We start from the raw sequence: 11,584 nt of genomic DNA on the forward strand, positions 1-11,584 counted from the left end.
AAAGTATCGACTGCTCTTTTCGGCGACAGATGTCAGAAGTCGTTTGTTGACGTTTCGTAAGAATTGAGATTGATTTCATGAGGAGTTTTGATACCGACTTGCGTAGTGAAAGTTTCAATAGCCCCGTGGAAATAGCTTTGAATTGACTTCAAACTGGTAAGTGGCATATTTTGGAGTAGTAATAAACAGATAATTATAGCGCAAAGTTATGGCATTTTCGTTTTTGACTTTGCAGTACACCGGTGTGACACTCCTTGAAACTTTTGTTTAATATTTTTTTTACACTACACCGGTGTAGCATCGTTTGAAAGCAAAAAGGCTATGGCGTTACGTCCATTTTCGCGTTGTGAAAAATGCAAGACGATCTTCAGTGCTTATCTGGGGGATAAGAATGTAGCAAATACCCGAATAAAAAATCATTTCTCGAATAACTTCTGATCAGGTCGTATAACAGCAATGTCAAATGGTTTCATACAATATTGGTAAAACTAAATAAAAAAATCGGTATTTATCGGTTTGTAATTTATTCTTGCAACCAGTGGTGAATTAATGTGATATTTCTATCAACCGATTTTGTAGCGGTATTACTCAGTAATTGTCTAGTTGACTTCAAACTTTTCACGCTTCCTTTCAATCTTGCTAATATGAGTGTCTGGCCAGGTTCGGTTATTTTTCGGCATCGTTTCACCTGCCAACAAAGAAAAAATCTTTTGTCTTCTTTAACAGCAGAATACTATGGATGTTACACACCAATTTTTTTAACCGAATGCCTGCAAATTTTTTCTGAATTTTCATCAGCTGAATGTTTCAGCAATACCAGATACCGAAAAATCAGCAATTTTAATTGAACCTGTTTGACAGATTCGTTTTGCTGAAAATTCAGTAATTCAAATTGTCAAATTGACAACGCAATTGCCAGATTCTCAGTATTTCGGGCGGGATTGCTGTAAACCCGGTAATTGCGCTGTCAATTTGACTTACAGAATTTTCAGCAAAGCGAATCTGTCAATCAGTTTCAATTGAAATTGCCGATTTTTCGGCATCTTGCATTGCTGAAATTTTCAGCTGATGAAAATTCAGCAAAATTTTGCTGAAATTGACAACCAAGTTTTGATGTGTAGGCAACACGCGTCCTAGACAATGGTCACGTCGGAGAGCAATTTGTTCAGCTCTTCGTCATTTCGAATTGCGTAGCTGTAGCTGACGGAGGATAATCCTGGGGTGGCATTGCGAAAAGAAAGGTTTTTTTGTATACAAGCTTGTACGAAAAAGTCAATTCGAATTGGTTGCATAATGTGACCCCTGGTCTTTTTGTTTCTACGCACTGCGTTTCTTGTCATCTACAACCGCCAACTAGACAGATGCTCCGGCACTGATACGCCTGGCGTGGTAGCCCTTTCTCAGCAGACGATGGATTCGCCCGACAGGAAACTGCAGACGGTTTTGTACTCTGTTCAGTTTACGTTCGAAGCCAAAAAGGCTACCCATCGAATGGAATCAGTTTACTTCAATCATAAAAGAGGTGAAGCTTCAAACAAAAACTATTCAAGATTTGCGGCTTGGTGCATGTCAGTAATGAGCTTCAATCAGATTATTAAAAATCGGTTGTGCTATGCTAATTTCGATCGGTTGGATATAAAAATAATAGTTGGTAAAGGAAAAGGTTTTCAAAGCTAATTCTTGGTTGATGGTTTGATAGCGCTGATAAGGGCTAATTTGCTTTCCAAAAAAACATTCACTGGGTGGAGATTTTCGTTTCAATTGGCCTCCGTTACTAGTACGGAGTTGCACAAACTAATTATTACAGTCAGTCCACGGAGTCAACTGAATCTTGATAATCACCTTCTCTCGATGTTGAAATGTAGTCTCCGATCATCCAACAAGGTTGACTAATAGAAACCGACTAAAATCACAAATCTTGTTCAAGATTTGCGGCTCGGTGACTGAAATTAGCGGTAACTAATCACGAACTGGCTTCGGTCGGTTGTTTCAAAACCTTGTTTTTTGTTGTGTATGCTACTTTCTACCCATCATAAATTAAAATAATTGCCTCTGCCGGTAGTAGGTAACGACACAAACTGATTCATCCACCAGTCATGTACTGCCGTTATATGCATATTTGTCCCATGTTCATTCCCTATATACATGGGACAACTAAGCGGATAACGGCAGTGTAACCCTCATAAATATTTCCCAGATTAAATCTATGCAGTACAGCAAAAGATATAGGCGTTTCCATCGTTTCATAGCTTGCTTTTTAAAATTTTGAAGATTGAAATCCTATATTGAAAGTTAAGTCGTTAGTCACGACAAAAATAAAGGTAATTAATCCGCGGGTCGCATAAGACTCTTCAAATATATATTTCCCGTTATGATTGTCGCACATATTTTGATATACAATACATAAAACAGCTAAATATGTACAAAGAAAGTTTATAATGTTGAACTTCTCACGGTTTTTGTCATTTTTGAACGAGTAGGATCTCATCATCCGGCTTAAAAAATTAATTCATAGTAAATTTTAGCTTACAATATCATTACAGCAGCAGTAATGGATACCGCGATTGCAGACAACTCATCTGGCAATCCCCTACCGTTAAATCAGGAGTACGCCTCAGCATACAAAGCAATTGATCCTGCCCCATATGATGATGACCTCGGGGCTGCCTTGATGGACTCTTTGCGGAATATGCCAGACCCGATGCTAAACAGTGCACCACGACCACGGGGCAAGAAAAATCCAGTTGTGACGCTGGATTCCATAAAGAAAGAACTAAGCTACGAATGTAAACTGTGTGGCAAGCGGTACCGCAAGAGTGCGGATTTCTTCCAGCACGAACTAACTCATGGAAAACCACTGCCATGCGATAAATGTTCGGAACATTTTTTCAAGGTAACTACTGCAATTTTATATAACATCGTCTGTAATTGAATTCTTGAATTTTAGCCATGGGAGCTCACCAAACATAGAATGGAAAAACATAGCGATTCCCAGTTGTATGAGTGTGAAACATGTAGTAAAACATTTATAGAAAATTGGCGACTATTACGCCATCTGCGAACCCATTCCAAGGAAAAGAAATTCAAATGCGAAATTTGTGGTGCGTTCTTGTAATTAAATATCGAAAACAATAATGCATTAGCTTTGTCCTTTTAGAAAAATCATTTGCCGAGAGTGGAAATTTGGCAAAACATAAGAAACAAGTTCATACAAAAGACCGTCCATTCAAATGTGATGTTTGTGATAAAACCTACCCTCAGAAAAAAGATTTACAGAGTAATTATTCTTGTGGTATTATTATAGTAATTATTTTCCTGTTATTGCATGTATGTTTTAAATCGTTTCAGGTCACATGGTCGTTCACACCATTAAACGTTTCTCGTGTTCGGTTTGCAAACTAGATTTCTCACTGTTGGAAGAGAAACGTGCTCATGTCAAAACGGTACATCCTAGCGAAGTAACTAAAAGGTCCTTCATTTGTGCGCTTTGTAGTGCTTCTTTCGACTGTAGAGCGAGATTGAAAGATCATTGGTTAACGCATGGTGAACGACGATTTAATTGTAAATTTTGCCCTAAAAAATTTCACACGCATGCGCGCCTCCGTAAACATATGCGCTCTCATAGGGTTGAAGAACATTCAAGGTAAGTTATGATTTCTGCTTTGTAACAATACAAATGCTAATTCCTACTATCCCATAAGATGCGAAATCTGCGCTAAATCGTTTTCTCAAGACTCCAACATGACGCGACATATTGAGTTAATGCATATGCGCGACGGTCGTTACTTTTGCATGCACTGCCCACTCACCTTTACAGTTCCAGCAGAGTTGAAAGCTCATCGCGAAACGCACCCAAACGAGAAAGCGTACAAATGTTCTTTCTGTGAAAAGGCATTTTTTCACCATCAAAGTTTAGCTAATCACACCAAGTGCCATCGCAATCCGAAGCGTCATTTGAAGGAATTCATAACACCAGTATCGAGACAGCGACGAGTTAGAAAAAAGCCAAATATAGATATCAACGGTAGATTACCGGACGATATTTCCAGTACAGACAAATCTTCCAGCAACTCAGAGCTCGCAGTTCCCTTGCAACCTAAGAAACGGGGACGCCCTAAAAAAATTGTCACAGCGACTACAGATACAGTGGATGATGCATTGGACGAAGCACCGTCAAACAATGAGGATTTGTTGATCCCTTTACAACCCAAGAAAAGGGGACGTCCCAAAAAGGTTAAAGTAACAAACGAGCTGCCGCCAGTAAGTTTTGCGATTTCTGCGCAATCGTCGCTGATACCGACCTGCACCGAAATAATCAACGCTGCAGAACTAGTAGTGAAGACGGAACAGCCAGATTTAATAGATATTGGACCGACAGTTTTGCAGGAAGCTAACTACGCTTCCTAAAATTATGAAAATTTATTGCTCGATCAATATTTTAGGTTAAGTCAAATTGATTATACAAATGAAAAAAAATTTCAAATGAAGCAAATATAGTTTTTTTATATTTAAAAAAATCTATTTTTTGCATTAACTTTACATTCTCTCGAAAAAAAAACAGTTCGGTCGAAAAATGCCGTTTGTTGGACGTTTAATGGTAAAGGCAGTTAAAAATGGCAGATATGGAGCACACAACGCAAAATACATTCTGAAATCTGCTTTGATAGGAAGAAATGCATTAATTTCTGTGATATTTTAAAATGCGCCACAAGTACTCTACCTGTAGGTACCATCGTCAGGTTTTATCTATATTTGAAAGAACCAAAGAATCGCTAGATAGCTATGATGTGGATGCTAGATAATTCCCATTATAGCATTCCTTTAAATCTCTTATGGTAAATTTCTTCACCTGGATGAAACCCTGGTTTTGAACGGCTGATTTTCGAAATTTACATTTATTTCTTCGAACTGAAAATACAGACTAACAGACATTTGTTGACCCATTCTTCGTCGCCGTAAAGGCCATTTTAAATGTATGTTTAGTTAGGGTTGGGGCCGTATACATTATGATGGCGCCACTGAGGCGTCAAAACTTCATTACAATCGATGCAGAAAACTTGCAGACGCTTTTCAAAGCACTACAGAATTCCAACACGGCATATACATTCTGCTTATTGATGATTGCTCAACATTATCCAGGAACTATATTGTTTGGTATTTGACTTCTTGCTTTCGCTGCACACAGGTTTTTTAATAAGCTTTTCGATTGATGTGCACCGGTGTAGTGGAGTGCGCTGGTTTTACACTTATTTGCACTTTCTAGCAGAAGTGCAGAAAACTGGGTATGTTCCATTGACACTTCTGCTAGAAAGTGCAAAACCAGTACACTCCACTACACCGGTGCACTACCATCAGAGCCCCAGATTATCTCAACACGTTGAGGATGACAGGTTGGAAGCTTTTATTTGTCCTCCTATTCCAACCAAAGCATTTATTTGTTATTATGTGGACGGTTTGAAGGCAGAAGTTGGCATCTTCTAGCATAGAAACAAAATTCAGTTTGCTTCTGAAACCGAAGATGTCCGAACTAGAATCTGTGGTATTATAGAATTCCGTACAGAGGAATGCGCAACACTGCCTAAAATGATGCTATCTTCATTGTTCCTGGCACCCATTGTTTTTGCTGTAGCTTTTAATGACTTAATTAATTAAACTGGAGTGAATTGAAAGTCACTGTTTCATGGCTTATAGCACTTTATTCATAATACTATTCCATGTAATTTATTCTATATTGTTTCAAAAAAGTATAATAAACTGAATTCAGTGTCTTGTTTAGACGTTTGAAATATTTCGCCATGACATTATTTTTCTCAACACATATTTTTGTTGCATGTTCTCCACAAGAATGTTTGTTTACTTTGCACGATATGACTGACCGACTTCACTCTGTGCGAGCCTTTATAGCATACACAACGCCTTTGGTCCGAACCTGAATGCGTTGCGTCGGGAGAAAGAATGATGAGGGAAACGAACCAAAAATTTATATTTTCTCTGCATTCCAGTATTCGATTATGCTATGAAATTTCAGTCAGTTGAAAAGTTAATGAATGAGGGAGGCGGTGAATCTGAATGTTGTTTTCGGTAAATGCCAAAATAGGTAACTGATTTTGAAATTTAGCAGCACTAGTGACCAGCAGTGCTGCTAAATTTCAAAAACCCGAACAGAAAGTAATATCAAAATTGATCGTAGAAACGTTGAATTTACAATAGTTTTATTTGTTAACAACAACTTTTCTTGTAACATCAATGTACTTATGATCCAGTCCTTAATGCCTCCAAAATCTACAACGGAAAAACAATGTAAATCGATGTCTTTGATTTCAGAATGCATGGGAATCAATTTTTTCATTGTTACATCCCTTAACGACCCCCCTTTTTCCATGTAAAAATCAGGTTTACAATAAAATTGGATGTAGAAACAACAAATGTGATTATATTTCCATTGTAAATTTTCCAGAATAACATTGTTTTTCGTTGTAATGTAACAATAAAAAATGCTGTAATACTGTTGTGCATTTCTACTCGGGTTGTTTTCGAGTTATTTTGAATGATCGTGCACAGTGTTCTTCCCCTCGCAAAACATTCGATATTTTCGCCCGCTGATATTCGACAAAGTTTCTCTTGGTCAGGGTGGCCAGTACTACCAATTTATTCGTAGTTTTACCGATTTTCAATATTCAAACAGATTCACAGACGATCAGGATCAAAGTACATAAAATTTCTCATTTTTACTGTTCTAGGGTATTCCCTAATAAAAAAATTATACTCGAACTTTAACCTATATAATCCAACAATTCCACATATTGTTTGAATTATTATACCCTGAACAGGTCGTTAGGGTCTTGGATCATAAGATGTTTATTAGGGTTTGCATTATTTTATTTGGTAATAACTATTGCAGGTTCCAATTACTACGTGCACTTTTTTATCGTTTTCTTGATTTGAAATTCTTTGTCAACTTCAAGATTTCTGAGACAAAAATGCGGTACACACATCGCACGCTCGATTGTTTTATAATTTCAGTCAAATTTTTTTAACTAATATCTCCACAAAGTGACAATAATTCACTGATTTTCGGCGATATATTTTTCGAGTTTCAGCAAATCAAACGTCACTTGGCTAAGATTTCGACAAAAGGTTCGTTTGCTGATTACTAAGCCGTGTAGTACTCATTAAAATTGCGAAAGAAGCTGAGATTCGGTAGAACAATATTGTGTGCAACTTTCAGCAAATCAACCGATGTTTTAAAATATATTCTGGCCACTCTGCCCATTATTGTTAAAAAAAACATGTCCAAATTTTAGTGCGGTACTACTCGAGGTGAAACGATTACCGTGCGTTTTTCTTTCTCATTCTAGAAACGAAAGTATCGAGGTAACGAAAGGAAACAAAAAAGTTCTTTTCTCCATAAAAAAGTTGCAAGTTATATTGATAAAGTGGCGTTCCAGCCTCAAAATCATACGCAATGGCCGGTCATAATGTGAACGACGAGCGACAACGTTCGGTGGATGTTGAATTCGATCGCAGCCTGCAATTTAATTCCATGTTTCTGTCGGATCCGGTTGTTCACGGTTTGTCCCGGAACAACTTCATTCACCCGTCGCCCATTCAGGCACGTGCGATCCCACTCGGGAAGCTCGGAATAGGTACGGTTTATTTCAATTTGAAACGATTTAAACTAATGATTATTTTTTTCGCAGATTTATTGGTGCAAGCGAAATCCGGAACCGGTAAAACGCTGGTGTTTGCTGTGCTGATTGCAGAATCTCACAACCCGGACATCACATTCCCACAGTCGCTGACGATTGTGCCTACACGGGAGATTGCAGTACAAATTGAAAAAGTATTGAACCGAATCGCCTATTCGGTGCCAAATTTTCGAGCACAAAGCTTTATTGGCGGACTGGATGTCAGTCAGGATCGGAAGAATCTGCAAAGCTGTTCGGCAGTTATCGGAACCCCCGGTAGGATTTATCATCTGATCAAGAGCAATGTTTTGAACACCAGCCATATTAAGATACTGGTGCTGGATGAAGCAGATTCGCTCATTACGGGGACCTTACAATCGGATGTGGATCACATTATCAAATCGCTTCCGCAGAAGCGGCAAACAGTGGTTTGCAGTGCCACATTCTATCACAATCGAGATCGGCTGCTACTCAAGTATTTAAATGAGAAATTTATCGGTGTTACACCGAAAAAAGAGGTTCCAGTTTTACATGGAATTCGACAGTTTGTACGAGAGATGCCTGAGACTAAGGATAACATAAAGGAAGTAATGGCAAAGATTGCCGAATTGAATCAAATTTTGAAGAAAGTTCCTTACAATCAGTGTTTGGTGTTTACTAACACACAAACCAAAGCGGACACTTACCGCAGTTATTTGAGCCGAGCAGGTTGGGCCGTGGATGTAATCCGGGGTGGCCAGGATCAGCGGGTTCGACTCAAGACAGTGGAGAACTTGAAAGACTTTCGCTGCCGCATTTTAACTGCTACCGATGTTCTGGCCCGTGGAATTGATGCAGAAAATGTAAATCTCGTTATAAACGTCGATGTTCCGAAAGACAATTCGGTCTACCTTCATCGCATTGGACGAGCGGGAAGGTTTGGAACGCAAGCTATCTCCATCACGCTGCTTTCCTCGGCGAAGGACTCCGAGAGATTTCGTAAGATATTGTACGATATTGGAGGCTCGGATATGTTTGTTTATCAGCTTCCAACAATGGCCGTAGAGGAAATCTGGAACTTTGATCAGTACGGCGAAAAATATGGAAAATTTTGCGCATCAAAATTAGAGCAAGAAATTCGGGAACAGGGTGCTGACAAATCGCTCCTAGAAACGATTCAAGAGGTAGATTCAAAAACGGAACTGGACCGTAAATCGTCGGAAAACCTCGAGGATAGTTTGGAAGAACCAAAGAAACAAACTGGGGAATCTATTTTAGAAGCGGACTCAATTGAGCAGATGTTATTCGAAAAATCTAAGTCGTCCAATGGACTGCTGGAGAGTGAACCAGAAGAGCGATTGGAGAGAATTATTATGCTGGGAGATAACGCGACTGATGATACGATCAAAACGGAAGGTATCGAAAACATGCTGAGTGATGTTCATAGCATGGATAATGTCGAAAAGATTGCAGAAGCTGAAGACATTCCACGGGGATTAGCTGATGCTGCTGCAGCAGGAAAAAATGAAAACGATACCTTACTTAATGGTAATAAGACTGAAAAACCCATCACAACCGAAGAAGCGAAATTTTCACAAACTGAAACCAAGATTTCTGAAATGCAACTTGAAGTTTCAAACATGCCGTCTGTCGTTGACGCAGTAGAAGCTTACTGGAAAAATCCTGAGTCCCGTGAGGTACTTTTTCGCGCATACATTGATGATTTTTCTGATGATGAAAACGAAGAAGTTGAAAATGATCCGGCTCAGAATGACACATCTTTCAACGAATTACTGGTTGAAGACCTGGATGTAAAGTCAAATGGAATTATGGTGAGCTTCAAGTTTTTGTTTTTCATACATTAATATCGAACTATCAATTGTTACTCTTCAAAATCGTTATCTTATTTACTTTTCTCTTTTCTACACATTATTTATAACACTTTCAGCCTTATTGCAATGATTCCAAAGCCAAATTAACTGAATGGATCCAAACTCTTTACAGGAACCAGCAGAAAATGCAACCGAGGACGGCGATACTAACAAAACGCTACAGTTTGGAGACGATGAACTGCAAAAGGTTATCTCGGCCTCGGATGGTGACCAAGCGTCTTCCAAGGTTGACCAAATGTTTTTAGCAGCAATGGAAAAACTACAGCTGGAGGTTGATCAGTGTCCGATTGAACGAAAAAGTGTTGATCAAACCCAATCGAAGGTCGACCAAATATTCCTAGATGCGATAAATAAATTAGAACAGGATAATTTGCTCACCACTGAAGATGTATCGGAAGAAAGTTCTAAAAATTTGCCCTTAGGAGAGGGAAACAATCAGCTTTCGACTGAACGACTGTTATTGTCCACCATGGCCAAATTGGATTCAGAGAACGATAAAAGCGGAAAAGCACCAGCAAGTGCTGATGACTTGTTTTATGCGGCGATGAGCAAGTTAGATTTTGAGGAGGAATCCATTCCAAATCCGATTCCATCAACAGCAACGCCCACGTCAGAAGTAAGCTGTTCCACACCGGAATCCTGTTTTACTGACAGTTCCTTTAGCTCGAATACAACCAAACAAGTCGAAGTCGGTTCAAATTTTACTACACCAAACTCCCGGGTACAGGAGATTCGCGGTGCTGCCCCAGCTCACCAAGTTAGCTCATCAACTTCGGACAATTCATCCGAGCTGAGTCACACCTCGGATCCAGCTGTCCCGGTTCGCGATCAGAACTGTCTTCCGCTAGAGGTCAACAACGATGCTCTTTTCGCCAAAATTATGGAGCAGAAAGAAATGGAGGCCGACCAGCAACAGCGTCCATTCCAATTCTCCATCGATGGCTGCAGTTTGGAAGTCCATGATGATCCTGTAAGCGATCGGGATATCAATTCCCGCAAGGGATCCGTCCCCGATGTTGTCCCCTGTGGAATTACTCTGGATCCATCGCGTCTACAGAATCGGCCACCGTCATCAATTGATGAACGGGTTGCCGTTGGATTCGATCTCAATTCAAACACATGCGGTTCCAACGATGGCTCTGTGTTTGAACACGAAGAAGAAGCCGTCGTTCCGCAGGATCAACCACCGAAACGGATTCGCTTCCAGCAGGATGATCTTTCTCTAGATCTTCCATCAAACGGAGTAGCAGCAGCCAGAGCAAACCAACAGATCGATCAAATCGAGCAGGATCCTCTTAGTGCACCTCCAAGAACGGATGCTACTGCTGCGACCGAAGATGTCGAAGACGCGAGTTCGTACTCATCGGAGTACAACAGCGAGTCGTCGAATTCGTCCTTCTTCGATCAACGCGAGTGGGACCCGGAGAAGATGACCGAAGCAAATCCGACCGTCGACGAGCAGCGACATCAAGCGAATCGCAAGCATAAATCCAACAGGCGTTCACAGAATCGTACGAATCTCTACCATCGCACCTATGCCAACTGGTCCACCCAGTATTGGAATCAGATGACAATGATTCGTGACTACGCGCGTTATTCGGTTTACACCCGGCGCAATCTGTGTCACAATTGCCAAGCACAGAATTCATCCTAGAGCTTCATGCTGCGGCATCGAACATAAAATTGATTTGTGATGTTACTGACTAGTTTTAGTTTTTTTTGCCACGAAGGCTACTGTTTGATTACTTGAACTATTTAAAATGAACTTACGTATTTATTAACGGTAATAAACGTTTGAAACGACTAAAACAGCTATTTTTTTCCATTTTTGGCTGAATTGCGTCGGACGGTGCTTTAACTGAATAGTATCTATTTCCTCTGTTCACGCCAAATTCTTACATCAGGGGCGCTATTCTCACAGCACGTCACATACCGTGATTAGAAAGAAATTTTATTCGAGTCACTAGGTGTTTCGAATCAGAATAAGGTCCCAGCATATGTCGTAAATGGACACTGTGTAAAGTG

The 11,584-nt window shown here is 39.8% G+C and overlaps 2 protein-coding genes across 3 annotated transcripts; both read left to right on the plus strand.

Moving 5' to 3' along the window:
• The first annotated feature begins 13 nt into the window (after positions 1-13).
• On the plus strand, positions 14-4,483 carry LOC131691594 (zinc finger protein ZFP2-like). Of its 2 annotated transcripts, none has more exons than XM_058978121.1 (6): positions 14-156; positions 2,544-2,893; positions 2,948-3,101; positions 3,158-3,277; positions 3,349-3,643; positions 3,702-4,483. In XM_058978121.1, the coding sequence occupies exons 2-6, from the start codon at positions 2,552-2,554 to the stop codon at positions 4,405-4,407; spliced, it is 1,617 nt and encodes a 538-aa protein (XP_058834104.1). In that variant the 5' UTR covers positions 14-156; positions 2,544-2,551; the 3' UTR covers positions 4,408-4,483. The 2 variants fall into 2 exon arrangements, with proteins under 2 accessions (XP_058834104.1, XP_058834105.1); XM_058978122.1 differs by having other exon boundaries at positions 45-156; positions 2,526-2,893.
• A 2,846-nt stretch (positions 4,484-7,329) lies between these two features.
• LOC131691590 (probable ATP-dependent RNA helicase DDX20) lies at positions 7,330-11,368 on the plus strand. Its single transcript, XM_058978112.1, has 3 exons — positions 7,330-7,646; positions 7,701-9,499; positions 9,672-11,368. The coding sequence occupies exons 1-3, from the start codon at positions 7,466-7,468 to the stop codon at positions 11,211-11,213; spliced, it is 3,522 nt and encodes a 1,173-aa protein (XP_058834095.1). The 5' UTR covers positions 7,330-7,465; the 3' UTR covers positions 11,214-11,368.
• The last annotated feature ends 216 nt before the right edge of the window (positions 11,369-11,584 follow it).

Source organism: Topomyia yanbarensis, chromosome 3 (genome assembly GCF_030247195.1).
Source record: "Topomyia yanbarensis strain Yona2022 chromosome 3, ASM3024719v1, whole genome shotgun sequence".
Classification (NCBI taxonomy): Eukaryota; Metazoa; Arthropoda; class Insecta; order Diptera; family Culicidae; genus Topomyia; species Topomyia yanbarensis.